The sequence below is a fragment of the Triturus cristatus genome, chromosome 4_2, assembly GCF_964204655.1.
Source record: "Triturus cristatus chromosome 4_2, aTriCri1.1, whole genome shotgun sequence".
NCBI lineage: Eukaryota > Metazoa > Chordata > Amphibia > Caudata > Salamandridae > Triturus > Triturus cristatus.
This window is the reverse complement of record NC_140586.1, coordinates 217,547,702-217,567,632: the sequence shown is the minus strand read 5'-3', so window position 1 is coordinate 217,567,632 and position 19,931 is coordinate 217,547,702. Positions and strand designations below refer to the sequence as shown.

Sequence of the window (19,931 nt, the reverse complement as noted above, 5' to 3'; positions counted from 1 at the left end):
GGTATATCTCTATCACTTATGTAACATAAGTGTGACCTGGATGACGCCTTTGGCGTTGTGATAGGTCACAATGACCTCAATAATGCTATCATAAGTTATTTTGTAAGTGGTCTCAGTAATTATGTCATTCATGGTGTTAGTGACCCGAAGACGTATTTTCTGATGTTTCATGCGATCTCATTGATGTCATCAGTGGGGATGTCATGAGAACGTTTAATGATGCCATTGATGTATTACGTGATGTCATTGGCAATGTCATGCGCATGAGTTCAATGATGACATGAGTATATCATATATGTAATGTAACCCAATGATGCTATTGGTGGTGCTGTATGTAATTTTGCCAGTGTTGATGTTTGCATGACCTTCAGTAGGTCCTTAGCAATGCCATATTTCTGGCCTTTATGATGATCAACTAGTAATGATGTATATGTGACGTTGATTATGTTATTAGCAAGGGGCAAAGGGGTGGCGCCTGCAGCAGTTGTCATGAAGGTGAGATAAAGGGAATAGTGTCTGTGTTTGCCAGTGGTTGTGATGGAGGTGGATGAAAACTGATGGGGTAGTTAGTAATTGACGTTGCCTTGGACTGCCTCTGGTTTTCCTTAACTCCGGCCCTCGCACTTGGTTCGAGTGTGTCAGCATGCTCGTCATCCTGCTCAACTGTGTCACCTTGGGGATGTTCCAGCCCTGTGAGGACGTAGACTGCTCCACTGACCGCTGCCAGATCTTGCAGGTACGGATAGCGCCTTCTGCTGGCAGTGGTGGGTACTGATCCACCGACCACTGCCAAATCCTGCATGTAATGGCATCATCTTCTGCTGCCTGTGGTGGGTGCTGATCCATCCACCTGTCCATTTTTTTTTTAATGTCTTCCTGTATCACTTTCTCTTCCCTTATCGCTCTCCCTCTCCCTTCCTCTTCTTTTCTCATCTCCACCTTTCTCTTGTTTTGTCTCCCGCTGTCTCATTTTCTTTCATTCTCCCTTTCTCATACTTCCAATCTACCCTCAAACTTTATTCCTTATCCATCAGCAGCTCCCTTTGTCCTGCTCTTCTATTTTCTCCTTCTTTTCTTCGATTACTCTTTTCTTTAGTCTCTGTCTCTCAATTTACTTTCACCTTCCAACTTTCTCCATAAGCCCAATGATCTCTGGGCCTTCAACACTCTGTCTCTCTTGCTTTCTCCAACTCCTCTTTTGTTAATTACATCTCCATTTTCTTCTTGCAGCTCCCTGTTCACTTGTTTCCCTACCCCACTTTCTTTTCCTCGTACACTTCTGAGTATTTATCCCTCTTCCTTTCTTTTTCTTCTTCCAATCTTTTCCTTTAGTCTCTTACTCTGTCTCCTTTTCCACTTCATTTGGCTGTTTTATTGTTTCGCCTCGTCCTGCCTCTGCCTTCTTCCCTCTCTTGTCCTTTTTCCATTGTCAACCCCCCTCTCTCCTTTGTCCAACACATACCTCTATTTTGTATTTCTTCAACCTTTCTTTTTTTTCTCTTTCCCAGTCTTAATGTTCCTCTCACTTTCTTTCTAGCTTCTTTTGAACATTATTCGTATAACTTTTATCATTAAAGATGGCATTGTTGTTATATCGATATAAAGCATTATAGCCCTCTGCCAGAGGCTCTAACGGTTGTTAAAAGCCCTTTAGGGAATTTGTAGGCCACAGCCATGGAGAAGGGCTTGTAAAGACAGAGGGGGCTTTAAAGACCTGTGTAGCCCAGAATGAAGGGCTATTTAAACATTACACCCAGTGATGGTAGAGTGCTCTAAATTAAACAGAGAGAAACACAAACAAAAACATTGAAAGTTGGAGCAGAAGTATATACCGCCATTACTATCCCACTACCACTCCTTTTCCTTCAATGATGCTCCAACATTCCAGCGATCTAATAATAAGTGGTAATATTATTTAAAATGCTATTATGAGTATCATTAGAACACTGGGATGTTAGGGTCTGCACTGAAAACCATAAAGGGGCAGCAGTCCAGTAATGTGTGGTAAAGTCCCATTTCAACATTCCAGTGTTTGTCTTTCTATTTCTCCTCTATAAACTTCCTATTCTCAGTGGCGGAATGTTCTAATAGATTTACAGAACATATACTATACCAGTTATTAAAGACCCTCTCCTGCGTTATGTGCCCCTTCCTATGGCGCTGGCCTATAAATTAGGACAGGGCCATGAATGACTGATATAACTCTCTGCAGCATGCAATAATACTCTGAAATTGTTATTGATGGTACTAACCCTTTTCTAAATTATGTTCCTGATTATTACTACTCATTGTTTTGGTTTTCCTCATCTGGCAACCCCAGGTTTTCGATGACTTCATCTACATCTTCTTTGCCATGGAAATGGTGGTGAAGATGATGGCGCTCGGGGTCTTTGGAAAGAAGTGCTATCTGGGGGACACCTGGAACCGCCTGGACTTCTTCATTGTCATGGCAGGGTAAGTCTGGGCTATGGGATTGCTCTTCTGGCCTCCTCCCTCTTCCATCTTCCTCTCTCTCTCTCCTGGTTGCTTTTCCCCATCTCTATTTCTATCCTTCTCCATCTTTCTCAAGTTTACCTCTTCCATCTAGCTTCTTCCCTTTCTTCCTTTCTCACTTCTCTTGTTCTCTCGCACTCTCTGTTATCTTGCTATCTCCTCTCTCTCTCTGTACTTCTTTCCTCTGCCTCTCTCTTACGTTATCACTCCTCCATCTCGTTTCCTTTTTGCTCTAGCTGTCTCATCCCCTCTCTTTCCCTCTCTGTCTCTTTCACACTCTTTCTTCCTTTTCTCTCTCTTTCTGCCCTCTTTTTTTTCTCTTTGTCTCTACCCCTCATTCTTTGCCTCTCTGTCCCTCCTTCCTGTCTTTCTCTCTCCATAATCTCTTTTTTGTCCTCACTCTCATTCTGGCTCTGTTCCTCTCTCTCTTCCTTGTTCCCTCCCTCCCTCTCAGTGTATTCCAATAAAACTCCGCCTAACTGTCTCATAGTAGAGTAGCTGTTAGTTGTAGGATGGACCAATACCAGGTTTTCAGCATTACCACTATGTAGTTTAGTTCCACTTGTATTCATTGTATTAACTAACCTATTACCTGCCGCCCAAGCCAATCTTATAGCTTTGGGGGCCCGAAATAGTCTGAATTGTCATACTTGTTGGAGTGTGATGGTTAGTAGCTGTTTTGTTCAGGCATTGTCAGCACTGGCAGGGGCAATGTGTGGTGCAAGCTGCAGTGGATTCCTGAAGAGAGCCCTGGCACTTATTTGTTTACAAATTAAGCACTGCATGGGCACCCCAGTCAGGGTTGCCAAGGCTTCACTTATGTACTGAGACTGCAATTGTCTGGCGGAGAGATCTGCATGCCTCTAGTGGTGACCTTCTGCTTCTCAATAAACTCAGAGCAGAACCTGCAGGTGTACACCACGAAAAGTATTCCCATGCTTCCTCACATGTGCATACATACCAATAGACCTGATTCAGGCACAAGACTCCTGATTTTTGAAGTAAAAAAAGGCTTTATTTTGTCTGTCTCCTGCCTGATATCGTCTCTCCTTCAATTGAAGTCAATGGCAGAAAGACATTCTGCCGATAATTTTCATTAAATCTCCTACTTCCCTCTTCTAAAATGTTGGCATGTATGCATGCGGGGCAAGTTCTTTGTGTTATGCCGGTTCTGGGTCAATCTGGCGTCACTTCCGTCTGGGTTTACTTTCCAGGGTCTGTCTCTGCTGCGCTCTCAGTCTCCAACCCGCGGCTGCAGTCTATGTTGGGCCAGAAGGCACTTCTGTTTGGTATCTTTGACTGTGGGCTGAGGTTCTCCTTAGTTATTAGATATATTTCATTTTGTTTTCTTTCTATATTTGTTTTCACAGTGAGTCTTATACATTTGTCTCAGGTCTTTGTGATGTGCTTATGGGTTTGACTGGGAGTAATGGGCTGTAGCCTCTCCTATGTGATAATCATTAAGGAATTTGTTATATCTCTCTTTCTCTGCCTCTGTTACTTTCTCACTTCTTTCGTCCTTCTTCGCCTTTGCCTTTTGTTCTCACTGGGACTGTTTCTACTCCACTCGCTCTCTTTCTCCATGTCACTCTTCCTCTCTCTGTTGCTCTTTCTCTCCTTTGCTCCGTCACCCCGTTCTCAATGTCTCTTTTTCCATTCGCTCTCAAACTCACTTCATCACTTCCGCTCTTCACCATAACCATACTGGGTGCTGGCAGGAGCTGGCATTTCTTTTTAAAGGGAGAGCCCCGAAGCCCACCCGGGTACCCATATCACTCAAATCGATGGGGGTGCAAGGAGAGCCCCAAGGCCCACGTGGCCCCAGTCAGCTTTTCTGTTTTTTAATGAACATGAGCTTCGAAACATTCATGCCCCCTCTGCCCTGACAACAATAGCATTCTGAACTAAAAGGCAAGACAGTAGTCAATGTGGACTGTATGTGGCCTAGATTCTTATAATACATGGAGCAACATTATAGTCTATTAAATCAAACACAAAAGATGTTTTTGTACAGCGCACATCCTGAACTCACGTATTTGAAGGTGATCTCATATGTGATAATGAAGAAAAAGGAGGCTCCATGAAATAAAATCTTCTCCTGAGATCACACAATTTGATCAAGCAGAGAAGCCAGGTTTGAAGCCAGGTTTTCTAGTTTCACATTTGTGCATTTAAGCCATTAGATTCCACAGATCCCTCACCTTTACAATATTCCCCAGGCAACAGACAGAATCCGAACAATTTTCATAGTAGTGCTTCTGCGTGTCATTAGGTGGCACTGTGCAGCTCCACGTTAGCTTTGTTCTGCCCCAGAAGAGATGGAGTGAAGTTTCATATAAGCAATACCCCTGTACACAGGGAACGGTGCCCCCAACCAGAATTACAGAATTTGAACAATGCCATGACTGTCAAAAATTGATTTCAAAGACAGAACATCTGAGGTGTGCCTTTGGTGTTTGGACTTGAGGCAGTGTTGGGCAATGAGTGTGACCTCATGCATCAGAAGATGATCCGGAACAGTGAAGTGGAGCTGTTCATGGCTGAACTTCCGACGCAGTCACGGACCTGACGTAAGTCCCGCTCCCATTACATGTTGAAGGTGCAAACCTGCTCCCACTCCGGAGGCAATTCAACAACACAGTCGAAGTCTTCCGGTGAGTCGAAGTACAAATCAAAGAGGACATATAAGAAGGCAAAGCAGGACTCCACCCCATCCACATCAGAGTGCCACTCATTCTTGCTCCTGATCCCCAACGAGGAGCCGATCCTGCAGTTGATCCCAGTTGCACCCTGAGTTTCCAGGGCCATCAGTAATGCTGCAGCAGGTAGAGGCCTTTAAGGATCATTCTGCCATTTCCTTTGGCCCCGGAGATCTGCAAAGACCTCCAGCTGGGTTTCTCTTGGCAGATCCGTCCTTGTGACCATCTAAGTCCTAATAACCCATCTTGGGTTTTGCACTGAGTCCAGTGACAACTTCCGTTTTAGCTCCAAGAATCAAGCCAGTTCCTTTTCTATCAACACCGGTCCCGAGGTCACCATTGCCAGAGGGGGATCCAGTGCCTACTTCTATGTCTGATCCTGAACTGAATCTGTCATGACCCTGACCAAAGTTGTACTCCAACTCTACTCCACTGTCCCTGGTTCCTGTAGAGTCTGCTTCAGACAATACATTCCTGCTACGACAGAGCCAACCTCAGAGGCTTCATCATAATTTTTGGTTTGGATTATGATCAGAGTTTGCCACCACAATGAGATGGCACTGGTGGTGATGATGGGGATGATTTACCTCTGCATTAAAATGAGGACAGTTTATACATGTATTTACAGACGGCCAGTAGGCGTGATACTTTCCCTGACACAGATTTTGCTCTCCCACCTTGAGTGCTTCCTTTAGCGTGATAATTCGACATGCTGCTGACGTCCTGGACCTACAAATGGTCTCTGTTGAAGTTAAGACAAATGTCCTTACTGAAGTCCTGAAACCAGGGCCTGCTTCCTCTGAGCCCTTAGTCCCATTTAGAGAAGCAGTAACTGACACTTTAAAAGGCACTTGTTCTAAGACTTGCTCTTGTCCTCCGGTGAATAGGCAGGCGCCACAGATCAGTGTTTGGAAACCCTGATTTTCTTACGCTGCATCCTACTCCAGAGGGATTGGTGGGACAAGTTTCCACCAGCAAGGCGAATCCTAATTAATTTCCCACAAACCCCCCCAGCCAGGGAATCGAAAAGGATTGAGGCATTCAGGAAACAAATGTTCTCTTTGGTCAGTCTAGGCTTAAGGTCCATCATCGCAGTTTGCCTACTAGGCTAATCTATGCACACACTGTGGAACATGACCAGGGGGAATCTTGCCAGCGGTCCCAGAAGACTTGAGGGCCTCCTTGGCTCAAACCATTTAAGATGGTCAGGATGCAGCCTAGTATCTGATCCACAGGTTTTCTGGTGATGTGCAGGTATCCCTCATGGATATGCCTTTTGATGGATACGTCCTACTACGTGAACAGACTCTGCCTTAAAATACTTTAGGAAAGTTGAGCCACATCTCTTTGTTTGGCCTCTCAACTCTATCCAGGCAGTTCCGGCCATTTCATGGCTATGCCAGAAGACTGTTCCTAAAGGCATGAGGATACACAAGTTCAGAGGTGTGCTAGGTTCTATATGCAGGATCGCAAGAAATGTTCTGTGATTCAAGATGAGAGGGGGGGAAGACCCTTTTCAGAACTAGAGCCCTCACACACCCAGCAAGCTAGGCGTCATGCTTCATCATATTACCCCAACAGGACACTAACTGCTGGTGTCCTTTTTATCACGCCGGAGTCTGATGAAGCTTAACTGATTAGGCCCTTAGGTGAGCATTTCACCACACTATGCTAAAATACTGTTTTAATGGGTTCATATGATTTTAATTGTTTTCATTTACCAAATGCGTGGTCCTTCACTGAATGCTGCACCTAGACACTATAAAAGTGTGATTAGTCACTACAGAATGCACACCCCTTTGAACACTTTGTGTGCAATTTTCATAAGGCAAATAAGATATACGCTGCTAGATGATGGTGTATATAGTTTATATAATATCTGTTACTTCATCTCAATCTAGGTTCCGCAACAACGGTGGGACATTGCCCACTATACTACGTTGTGGGTGGTAGGTTTCCCCTCTCACTGTGTGTAGATAGTCTTTCTTTAATATGGTCCTGAAGAATTGCCTATGATCCTCCAGACAACAAAGGCAAGAAACATATAGACCTACTGAGAGTTGGACGTAGATATCTAGGCACATAGCTCCTAGGTTTGCGCCACTCCACATGTTTTTAATCAGGCAGTTTACCTTCCAGAATAAAAACAGTTCGAGGACTAACTGACCTGTTTTAACTCATTCACACCACATCTACACAACTAGGCCCCTCACTCCCACTGCACCAAACAGCAGAAACAAAAGATTTCCGATAAAGAGCCCCATTTCTGGGAGCCCGTCGGGCATTGCAGCGCCGGCCCGACGAGGAGCAGGCCCATATGATGAGGCATGACACCTAGCTGGGTGTGTGAGGGCTCTAGTTCCGAAAAGGGTCTTTCCCCCCCCTCATCTTGAATCACAGGACATTTTTTGCGATCCTGCACATAGAACCTAACACACCTCTGAACTTGTGTATCCTCATGCCTTTAGGAACTGCACACCCCTCTCCAATTCATTGCCTTGGGCATGTATGCTGGACATAGTAAAAAAGCCATATTGTCCCTCCTTTTGTTGATTATGCCAGAAGACTGGCATAACGGCAGTGCCATGACCCCCATTGCAGTCAACCCAGGCAGGCAAAGTGAAAGTCACCAGGGGTGCAGATCTTTGAGGTCCCCTCCCCTGAGACATTAGCATCCAAGCAGCTTTAATTCCTATTTAGTGGTGCACAACTGTCCTCTAGGAGGCAGCATTCAACATTTTCTCCCACTGTGGCGATCCATTACATCAGGGTTCTCTAGATCTTCCATCAGGGATATGTCTTTCCGTTCCTTTCTGACCCTCTGCAATTTCCTCATACATCAGAGCGGCTTTCACAGGAGCATCTAACCATCTTACTGCAAGAGGTGTGAGCTCTACTGTCCAAAGGGGCAATCAAGAGGGTTCTGCTTTCGGAAATAGGTGTGGGTTGTTACTCCCCCTATTTCTTTGTGCGGAAGAAGGATGGAGGCATTCATCTTGTTTTAGATCTTTACCCCCTGAATGTCTTCCTGTGAAAAGACAAATCAAAACGTTCACAATAGCCCAGGTTCTGTCTGCGACTAGATGGTAGCCTTACGCTTGCAGGAAGCATTCTTTTCTGTGCCCACCCTGCAGTCCTACAGATGCTACCTGCAGTTCAAGGTTTACTGCTAAGAGTGTTTTCTGTTTGCCGTGCTCCCCTTCTGCCCTACCTACCTTACTTGGGTGTTCACGAAAGTGATGATGATGATCGCTGTCCACCTTCGGAGATTGGGCATACCAGTTTCCTCTATCTCGACAACTGGCTGTTAGAGGTGGGCTCACCACATTCAGTCATAGTCCACAACCAGATGACAGCAAGTAGATCAATGATCCGAAGTCACACCTGATTTCTTCGCACGGACTTCCTTTTTTTATTTTTCTCATATCTTTTTATTCTTCTTTTATAACTGTATAAATGACACATAAAATACAGATACTGAATCCGCAGTGTCAAACCCTCAAACTCAATAACCTCACTCTCCCTGAGCACAACTCACTTTGTAGACAGTCAGTCACTGGTGTTTTCAGACCTTATTCTGTCACACTCCATACCCAAAAGTGTATCTCAGATACATTTCTCGCCCAACGCCTTCTCCAGCAAAGACTTGCATGTCAGGCTGGTATCTTTCCATAAACTCTAGTCTTGCACAAATAACTGAAGGGCACATAGTTTGGGCAAGGCAAAATGTTTAATATGGAATCTAGCAAGATATTTAATTAACGGAGACCATACAGCTGTGAATTTCTTTTCACTATTAGCCAGATCATGCATGAGTTTTTAGTAGGATGTTTGACACAATCTTCCAAACCACTGCACCAATCAGGATTCTTGTGGCTCCAAAAGAGTGCCATGGGAGGACTCGCTCTTTCACTGACTGAAATTGAAAATACGGTACATTTAGGCCTAACAGTACTACTCCCGGATCATTTGGTATAGTCCTTCCTAATATCAACTTAACATGCCTGTGAATCTCTTTCTAGTAGCTCTGTTTGGTTCGGCATTCCCACCAGATATGCATCAGCTTCCCTTGCTTTTGGCTGCAATGCCACAGCTGTCTGGAATATGTTTGTAGAGATTACACAGGCACTGGGGTTACCGTTAATATAGTAACATATAAGCTGCATGTCTGTATGGGACATTTTTGTAGGCTCTAGTGATATTTTCCCAGACTTTATTCCAATTCCTTTCAGAAATTTCTCTATTGAGCTATTGACCCCATTTTCCTGAAATCTCAAAATATTTCCACATGTTGCTTCCTGCAAAATCTGGTAAAGGCCCAGAATCAATCCCGCAGTACCCAAGTGAGGCCTGACAAACTTTTCTGAGGGAGTCAAGTCCCTGGTAGCCGCCTTCTTGATCAAGGGTTCAAGGCATACTAATGTCTAATGTGAAAATATTGCAATCAGCTTTTTTCCGAGATGTGAAAGTCCTTATTGCATTGGAGAAATTATTTAATCTCTCCAACTTGAAACAATGAAACTTGAAACATATCAGAAACTACATAAAACTGCCGCTCTGTCCATAAACAGCCATTTCTTCTCTGTCTCACGGGCCGTCCATCGTACAATGACTCGCAGGTAGGCTGCCCTTTAGCATGTGATCCTTTTGGAGCACACCAGGCTGCCCGAGGTCCAAGGGCTTCGGAGGAGTTTACTACTCTCTCTAGCCCTTTAACTAACCCCCCCCCTTCATATAAAGCCTGCCAGGTCTTGTTGAAGTGGCACTAGCCTTTTCTCTGGCATCATGACAGGGAGGGATTAAAAGAGTTAGAGCGGTCTTGGGAAGGATATTGATTTTGATCACTTGAATTCTACTGTCCATGAAATATATTGGGACTACCAGCTATATAAGTTAGATTTAATATGTTTATTCAGAGTGGGAAAGTTGGCCACATTCCATGTCTGTTTTGATGTAGTGACGTTCAGACCCAGGTATCTGATCAAAGTAGGAGGGCAATGAAACGGACAATTGGCCAACACCCTCTTTAACTGCCCTTCCTGTAGGGTTAGTTTGAGGCTTCTGACTTTGAGTGGTTACCTTGGAAGCCCAAAACTTCTTCGTAAGTATACAGAACTTCCATTACAGTGGAGAGGGATGTCTCAAGGCCAGTAAGTGTCAACAGAAAATCATCAGCACAGATATTAACCATATATTACTGACCACAAAAGGGGATGCCTCTGACATCAGGGCAGCTGCTAACAGTTTGATAGCTAGAGCAAAAAGGAGTGGTGACAGGGAGCAACTCTGCCTTATACCCCTATCTAAGACAAATAGGAGGGAATAAATACCATTTATTCCTATCCATGCGTGTGTTTTTTTGTAGTTGGCTAGTATCCACCCAATGAACGTTGACCCAAAGTTTAGGCATGGCAGGAAGGCTCTGAGATCTTCCCAGCTGTCCCTATCCAATACCTTTTCAGCGTTGAGGCTTTGATGAAGCCCTGTTATCAGCCTATAAATAACTTTTTCCAAGTGGACAGCTTGGCTTATATTGTTACTCCCCTGCCTGCCTTTTACATATCCGACATGCAGTGGCGGCTCGCCGAGGGACTGCCGAGTTGGCGATGCAGCATGCACAATGTAAATTGCTGTATTTATTTATTTACTTAACTCCGTACCTCCGTATGTCAGAGTTTACTAATCCCCACCCTGCCCCTCCCCGGCCCCGCCACCCTGCAGCACTCCCTCGGCTAGCTGCCACTGCCGACATGATTCTGTCCCATCAATCTCAGCCAGAGGAACGACAATCTGCTAGCTAAAACTTTACTAAAGACCTTCAAATCAACATTTAGCAGTGCTATTGATTGATAAGCTGCACATGATTGAGGATCATTTGTTGGTTTGAGTATTAAAGGCATCCAACCAAGTGATGTGGTTATTTTCTAAGTAGTTCGATATCTTTACACCATCTTTAGGTACCTGTGTGTATAGGGTTTGTAAGAATTTGGTAAATTCCGCACGTTTAGCTAATTCTTTGACCGCAAGGATGCAATCACCCTTTTGTATGCGTTTTATATATTTGTTGGCAGTTTGGGTGTGAAGACAGCGGGCTAAGAGGGTCCCTACTTTATTCCTTTAATCATGGTAGGTCTGACCTACCATCGAAGCATTCTCTTTGCCATTTCTATTCAGAGGACTCTCAGTTGTCCTTTCACATTGGCTACATTTCTGTGGCTTTGGATGGTGGAGTTTTGCTTATCTAGTTTGCTTAGGGCCCGTAGGTCTGAGGCCATCTTACCCTCAGCTAACCTAGCCTCCCTACGTCTAGCACACATCATGGACATCGACTGACCTATTAGTACAACTTGAAAGCATCCCATCTGATTTAGGGGAAAATGTCTTCTACTTTATTGAGGTTGAAAAACTCCTGAATCTTCTGAGCTAAGTCCTGTCTCATGAGCCTGTTTCAAAACAAGTTCGGGGAAATTCTCCAATTAGTTCCCGGGCACGTCTCTTTCCCAAATAACTTTGACATGAACAAGATAAGATAATGAAATGTCGGAAATATCTGCTTGCAGGAATTTGCATATAAGGGGATGGGACATCAAAATACAATCAATCATGCAGATGGGAATAATAGGTGAAGTCCCAGTCTACTGAGTGCAGGGTTCACCAGACATCTTCAAACGTGCATTGTTCCAAGAGATGTTTCAGGTCCTTTGGGAAGATCTCTGTGGGGTAACATGCACTGTTCCCTCTATCAGGGGTGCAGTGTTCTCTCTATCAAGGGTGGAGTCCCACACCAAATTAAAAGTGCCAAGTAGAATCACATTACTGCCTACTCCCTCTGTGAGCTGATCAATAACTGTGTGGGCTTTGCCTTACATTTGGGGTGTAGATATTTATCTAAGTGGTAGAGGTGTCATGCCTCAAAATTTGTTCTTTCAATATCACCCCTTAGGGTCTCAGAGTACCTTAACTGTCCCTCTAATAGGTTACCTTTCCCCAGGAAAGCCACCCTGCAGTTTTATTGCATAAAGATACCAAGAATTGAATCTGGTATTTCTTGTGTTTCTTCTAAAAAGCTCAGCTCTTAGCAGGTGGGTCTCCTAGAGAAAATAAAGTTCCAGGCCATGTGTCAATATATAGTCCCAGAACTTTCACCTTTTGTTGGGAAATTTCAGCCCTCGACCATTGTGTGAGATTAACTTGAATGGGTTGGTGATAAGTGTGGCTCAGGTTGCCCCACACTCCCAGACTCTCCGTCAAATAACCTCAACATAGCAATGGTGAAATGACACAAAAACGGTTTAGCCTCACAGCTCTATAGCATCCTCCCAGGAAACAATGCTTTCCTGGGTTGTTATCTTTTCTCTTTCTCCTTCTGCATCACCCCCAAAACTAAAGTGCACCTTCATGGCAGACCACATTAATCAGGAGGGAGCAACATCACATTTATCAGGTTCTCCCACACCCCACCTCCTGGACCAGGTTCCCTGGAGCATCCTCTCCTGTTCTCACATCACCACTGTCTCCCAGTGACCATCCAAATGGTTGCCAGAGCTGACGTCAGTCTGGCCACACAGATTCCAGTAATTTCTCTTATTAGGAGGGGTGGCGCTACTCCCAAGTTGTAAGCACCTTTCGTTAACCCTTTCCTTATATAACAGAGTCTGTCATTCATTCATAGAGTTTGCAGTGCTCAAGGTCCTATTCCTGTTCTGGAGGTCCATTTCCATCATTCTGCGAGTCCTCACTGTCTTTGGCACTCCAGCTCATGGTCTGAGGCTATTAATGAGGTCTCATTGCTGTTTTTGAGTTTCCTCGTGGGAAGGTTTCAGGCCCTCTAATCTACGTCCAACCCTGCTCCATCGCTCTTTCTGTGAGCTACACACTAAGGTGGTTGAGGAGGTCTCTACTCTCAGTCGGCCATCTGTCTTGGGGTCTGGACATAGAACGTTCTTTGCTTCTACCGATGAGGAGATCGATTTAGGCTTCCTTTCCCAAAGAAACATGAAGTGGAAAGGATGACCCAAATGGTACTTGATTTTTTTCCTTCTGTAACTGGTCAGTCAGGGGTTTAAAGTCGTTTCTTTTTAGTAGGGTCCTGTGGAAAGATCTTGAAAGAAAGTTCAGAAGTTTCATACCTTCCACTGCAAATTATGCTTTCTTGCGATCACCTTGATGAACTGATTTTTGAATGTGTGCTTATGCACCCTTGTAAGCACATCAGCAGGGGGTTTGCCTGAGCCCCTAAAAGAGCTGACTCTGTGCATTCTCGCCAGCTCTATGTGAGCAAGGGGACCTAGGATATCCATAAAGAGCAACAACACATAGTCCTCTGGTTGGTCATCTGCTATTGACACTGGGATCCCTCAGATTCTAGCCTTATTGCGGCAGGTTCTATTTTCTAAATATTTCAGGTGGCTTTGGAGTTGGATGTTTGCTCCTGTAGTAGAAGACTTTCCAGTTTGAGATATTTAGACTCCTCTTCTCTTGCATCTTTGTGCTTTTCTAGTGAGAAAATTCTACCACTTAGACCCACCACATCTTGTTTAATGTCTGGCAGCCCTTTTATTAGTGTCTGCTCAAATGCCTCCCAGATACTTATGGAGACCCACAAACAGAGGTTCAAGATCTAGGAAGGGCCTCCTCTTGGTCAAGACCTCCTCCACTAGGTACCTTCCCTTGTTCAGCGTCTTGTTGAGCTTTCTGAGTCTTGTCCTCTTCTGACTGGGGGTTTCTTTTTCCACATATCCTTGAGATTGCTTTCTTTTTTCCCCAGGCTATGGAATTTTATATGATTACATGGCTGTAGCAAGATGACTGCAGTGATAATAAGAATCTATGCATATAAGTGGCCATCTTTGTCCCCCACCTTCCCTCCTGCTACAGTGATGTCTCAGAAGCATGTGAGTCTTCCAGAAGAAGGTTGGTCTCCTGTGAGAGTTCTTGATTATATTCCTCGAGGGTTATATAGAGCGTGCAAGACTTTCTTGGCTCCTGATTGGCAGTTACATAGGGCCACACGGATAGGTACAAGTGGCGGTGCAACAGGCAATGAAGTCCAGTAGACTGTAAGTAGTATAGAAAAATCCTTTATTTCAAATTTCGTTATTTCATATGAGTAAGCAACGCTCAGCCAATGCATTTAATTCCCTCAAGGGGAACTTCATCAGGGCTTATAGGATCTTCAAATGATATCCAAAGGTGAACTGTTCCTTTAGGAATTTTCCATATAGGAACTTTAGAATTTTCTCGAGTGTATTGCGGTGGAAGCCCTTGGAGTTATTGCAGGCAAAATAAGGCCTGCATGTTGCGAACCGTCAAGACGTCCGTCGGGTCACGCTCTAAAGTTCCAACTTTTCTAAAGTTCTAAAGTTCCTATATGGAAAATCCTAAAGGAACAGTTCACCTTTGGATATCATTTGACTAACCTATAAGCCCTGATGAACTTCCCCTTGAGGGAATGAAACACGTTAGCTGAGTGTTGCTTACTCATATGAAATAACGAAATTTGAAATAAAAGATTTTTTGACACTACTTACAGTCTACTGGACTTCATTGCCTGGTGCACCCCCACCTGTAGTAATTGGTCTGGATCTGGATCACAGAGGTGTCACGCAACGGCTGGCGCTAGGGAGTATTGCGCAGGACCAGGATTTGATGGAACTAGCGTAAGATGCAGAGCTAGGAGTCCGCCGTTGAAATTGTGGACATATACATGGGGCCACACGGAACCTGCTTATGGAGGAGGAAATGTCCCAAACTTGTGGTAGTTCAGCAGGGGCTCGTTCAGATTGTTGGGTAGGAGGTAAACTCACATCATGTATACCCCCCCTTAGGGCGCACTACTGGGGGCTCAATGTTTGGGATCGCTGCTGCTTATTCTCCCTCTCTTTTACCTATTGTAATGTCCTATATCAGCCCCTCTGACTTGCCAGGTTGCTTACGTGGTTCTAGCTCGCTTCAGTCTTGGGGGGCTCGGGGCACTTTCTCTGAAATCACATTGCTCCAAAGACCTTGCCAGGGCCTGTGGCTGTGAAGTTTGCTTCTGAGGCAAATGTGGGTTGGGCCCTCATCGCTCATCTAGCACTGTGAGCACATAGGGATGAATGAAATGAGCTCCTAGCCATCTAGTTGGGCCTCTTAATATAGCAAACGGGGTAAGGATTGCCACGTTCCAAGGCCCAGGCATCTTTACCATGCCGGGGCCACCTGGCTCGTCTCCTCAGTGCTGCTTCCGCACTCCATCTTGGTACGCATTGCCAATGGGGCTGATCTCGGGTTCACCTTCACCTCTGCATGGCCCAAGGACTCCACTAGTCCATCGGGCCCCTGCCCTCCTCTAGGACCAGAAAGTAGGCTGTCACTAGAAAGTAGGGCCTACATCCAACTCCGGATAGAGCAAAAGTCAGAGATGTGGTGCGGAGATCCAAGTCATATGAGGGAGCCATCTTGGGTGAAGTCCAGAGACTTCCTTTTATAGGAGTTGTCTTTGACATAGTGCTCTTCAGAACCTTTCTTCCACTGCAATGAGTTTGAGACTTTTGGGCTATGATTCTTATGTTTTAGCCTCAGTCCTGGATCTCGGTGACAGCAGCTCAGAGACTTCTGGTCTGTTAACCTTGTGCCTCCAGCTGGTCCACGCGGCATGTGGCAAATGCGGACTCTCCAGTGGGATTTAAAGTGTCAGTGGGCCAAGCACTAAAGAAACCAGTCAGATGTTATCAAGGTTTCAGAGGAGCTTGCAAGACCTCTGCAGTGGTGGTTGCTCAACTGCAACCAGACCAGCAGCAAATCCCTCTCCCTGCCCCTCCCAGAGCTGATGGTGGTGAAGGATGCTTCACTGCTGTGTTCAGGAGGTCATCTGGAAGAAGTGGAGATCAGAGGAACCTGGTCTCCAGCGGAAACTGGACTTCACATCAGTCTTTTGGAGTTGCGAATCATTTGCCCGTTCTGTGGAGTGGAGGCCATCTAAAAAGGTTGCAAATTAGAAATCCGCTCAATTGTACCTCTGATTGTTTTATGTGCCGCTTCTGAGGGCATGGAGAGAGTCAAACAAGAAACTGAGGTCGGTGTGTAGTGGTGGTGCTCATATGCAGCTCTCCTCCATCCTTCTGGGGTGGTTTGGAGCCAGTGCAGGGCAGGCACCACCTAGAGGCACACGGGAGCACTGCTATTAAAAACTTCAGGATTACCGTCTGGTACCTGAGGAATATTCTAAAGGTGCATAGTCTGTAGTTAGGTAGAGTATTCACTAGTCTAGAAGAGCATTACCAATGGTAAGTAACTTCCTAGCTAGTTCTCCTGTACTACATCAAATATTAATGCTTTTTTTTTTATTCTTAGTGCATGACGATAAAGCACGGGTGGCAGGCAGAAGCAACATAAAACCGTGGGTCATTTTTGGTTCGAGGGTCCTAGAGGACCTTGGGCTGAGCCAGAGCCGGGTATCTGACTGGAGCCCTCAATGGCTGGCTCACCTATAGTTGCGGCCCCACTTATGGGTGAATAGGGCAACGTGCGGTTGTGTCAAAAGAATGTCTAAGTTCCTTACTTTTGCTGAAGTGGGGGAGACTAGCCAAGGTTTGGGGGCAGTGGTGAATTTGTAAAAGAATATGTGTGGGTCTAAATGTGCCCCTGAAGCCTGGCACTTTTGCTTCGGAATGCTGGGGGTGCCTAAAATAAAGGCAGACTAGAATTGATTTCACTCCTTGATTCTCCTTTATACACTCCCTATCTTTTGTATCTCTATTGCAGCTTATTTTTCATCCCTGATTTTCCCGCCTTTCTTTCACCCCATATTTCCCCTTTTCTGCATTTGTCCCAACTGTTCTGGGGATCAAAGTGTGATGATGAAAACTAGCTCAACTTGGCACTATGTAAGGGTCAGACAGACGAGATTCCGGACAGGTATAGAAGAAGGTGCTGCAGATCTGGATTGATGTCCGTTTTTTGGGGGGTGGGGGTTCTATAGCACGAACTCGGCCCGAAGGTATCAGGGCGCTTTACATGAACACCAGTTGTGTTACAGATGGACACATTCATTTTGTAAGGCACGATTTGCCCAGAAGCGCAGGATGTTCAGTATCCCTGCGGAGTCTCGAACCCAAGTCCCCAGCTTCGAGGTCGGCCGCTCTAGCCGTTAGGCATTGCTGTGTAGTGTGTATGGCTCACAGTTCAGAATTAAGGGGGCTGCTTATCAGGCCTGAACTATCTGTACCCTAAGAATTGGGTTAGTGCGATTCACCCGCACTGATAGAGCAGTTTCTAGCTCGCATTACTTGAAGAGGTGGGGGGGGGGCATCAGTCGGGACTGAGGTGCGCGTGCAGAGCTAGATGTGGTTCACAGTACTAACAGCAGGCGGCGCTGCCTTCCAGGCTTGCGGTGCATTTGAAATGCTGGTTCGGTTTTGTTCAAAGCCCCTTAATGCCCCCAGCCCTGCCCCCTTCCCTCTTTCCTACGTACCCCTATCTCGTTTCTTCCGGGGTGGAGAGGCCTCTACACTGTCCCTAGCAACAGAAGCCCCCCTGGCGACCGGCCGCGCCCCCTCGCGCACCGCTAATCCCTCTGATACGGAGCGCGGGAGCAGTTAATAAGGAGGATTAGGGAGATGCGGGTGCTGCCTTCGCCCGCAGGCGCCTTTCATTCTCTTGGCCTCCTTCGGCTCCTTTCATATTGGTGGATTAGTGCGCTCCCTCTCCGCCGCTCTCCAGGGCCGGGGGAGGGAGCGCGGCGCTTCCTTCCGGAGCCCTCGCCGCGCGCTGTGCTCCTGGAGAGGCGCGGGGAGGCTCTTGAAGACCCGCGCCTCTTACCGCAAAACTGGGGTCGGGTTTAAGGTTAGGATTAGGGCAGGGCCAGTGGAATTCTGCGAGTCTGAAGCTGCAGCGTTTTTCGCATAATTATGGTTCTGCCGCATTCGCCGCATAACCATTCGTCTGCTACAGAATTTGGAGATTTTAACAAAAAAAATGTTTTTGGCTCAAACGGATCAAATATTATTAAAAACATGGTGACACGCAATGCCACAGAGTGTGGGGGGGGGGGGGGGCTTCACAAAGGTTGACTGGTGTCATTGCCGTTGCTTATTGCTTCATTTGAGGGTAAAATTGGTACTAATGAGGTGAAGCCTTTGCCCAGACACTGCTATCAGGTGTACCAAGCATTGGCAAAGCCAGTGGCAGGGCGGGCAATCAGCCCGTGCCCGAGGGGCCTGTGGCAGAGGCCAGCTTGTGGGACGATTTTTTTAAGACTATGAATCTAGAAACTCCAAATACCTGGGCTGGTTTTCCAACAGAGCTCCAGCTTTAGGTGAGAGGTAGTCTGAGCAGGCCACATATTAGGCCCATTGATTGTTATTTGCAGAATGACAATAGGGCGTCAGGTGTCCGCCATCATGTCATGTGGTGCACCTTCTTCCATCCCGGGGCCACAGAAGGTGTCAGTGAGCCTTTGAGAGAGAGGTATGTCTTTTGACCAGTGCAATTAACAAGCCTTCAGCGCAAGGAGGAAGCTTTTGTCCCCCACAGCAGGTCACAACGGCCAGACAGACAAGCCACAGGTGCCTGCTGCCAGTTTTATCAGATTGCCGTTAGGAGTTTCATTCAAATACTTTGCAATGGATTTAGAGTAAAAAAACAAGAAAAGCAAAAGTTTTAAATAACTTTGCAATAAAAAAAAATCTGACTAGAAACGGATAAGAAGAAATCACTTTTTTCGGCATGAATGGCTGCGAACTGCAATTGTGGGCCACTTTTTTTGGGGGTGCCCGGGCCAATTTTTCATCCCAATCCGACCCTGCCCAATGGGTTTCACCTTTGAGCCCTATTGGCTTTCTTTGCCAGTGGGTTTAGCCAATCTGCACAGCCTCCCCAATCCTGTGCAACATGGCTAAAAAAAAAGTATTTGAGCAGGCAGCTAAGTCATGTTGTAGGCGCATGCACCACATATGGGCACGCAACTTCAAAATTATGTGGCTGTTTTGTTCCTTCTTTTTAGTAAACACAAAACTTAAAATTCCAGTGTGCACTTACAAGATTTGACAGGCCGCTCCAACAGAGGCTCTAAATCATAGAAGCCAGTAATTGTGCGGTCACTGGGCCTCCAACCAAGGTATTGTCAGTTAACTTTAGTTTGGTTTATCCAAGTTTGATTTGGCTGAGTTTGGTTTGTCCTTAGTATTGCTAAGATTGTTTTAGTTGGATAATTAAACCACTATGTTAAAGAGGCCAGGAATTGTGGAGTAAATAAGCTACCGTCTAAGGTATTGACAATCAACAAAACTACAAGGGGCAGCTGCCTGGCCTTACGGTTCCATACCTAACTCCAATTCACCTCACCTTGCCACAGGCACTTGAGCTTTTAGGACAAGTGTATTGGTGTCAACTATTCCCACTAGGGGCTCTTGTAGCCACTACGTTAGAAAAAACTTGGCCACAGCACGAATTCTCTGCCTGGGAGAAACCAATCAATCAATCAGGGTTTTGTAGAGCGCACTACGCACCCATTAGGGCCTCAAGGCGCTGAGGGGTGGGAGTGATCAGCTCCGTTAGGGTCATTCGCAGAGCCAGGTCTTGAGAAAGTGTAAGGGACTGATAGGATGCTAGCTAGATGAATGTAGAAATTAGCTTGAAGGTTACGTAGCCTAGCTGCCAACTGGGCTGCAATTAGTCCTGGCTTTTGAGCCAGCAACACTTTGGACTCTGGGATTTGTAGTTTGACTTTTCACATTACAGGTATCTGTCTATAAATCA

At 45.7% G+C, this 19,931-nt stretch overlaps 1 protein-coding gene across 1 annotated transcript in view; it reads left to right on the top strand.

Annotated features, from left to right (window-relative positions):
* Positions 1-629: 629 nt before the first annotated feature.
* The window catches only part of CACNA1I (calcium voltage-gated channel subunit alpha1 I), a 580,458-nt gene continuing 561,156 nt past the window's right edge, over positions 630-19,931 (top strand). The window contains exons 1-2 of the mRNA XM_085601256.1: positions 630-736; positions 2,321-2,454. Coding sequence (XP_085457382.1) covers positions 644-736; positions 2,321-2,454 — 227 coding nt within the window. The 5' untranslated portion in view covers positions 630-643. The remainder of the gene's footprint in view (positions 737-2,320; positions 2,455-19,931) is intronic.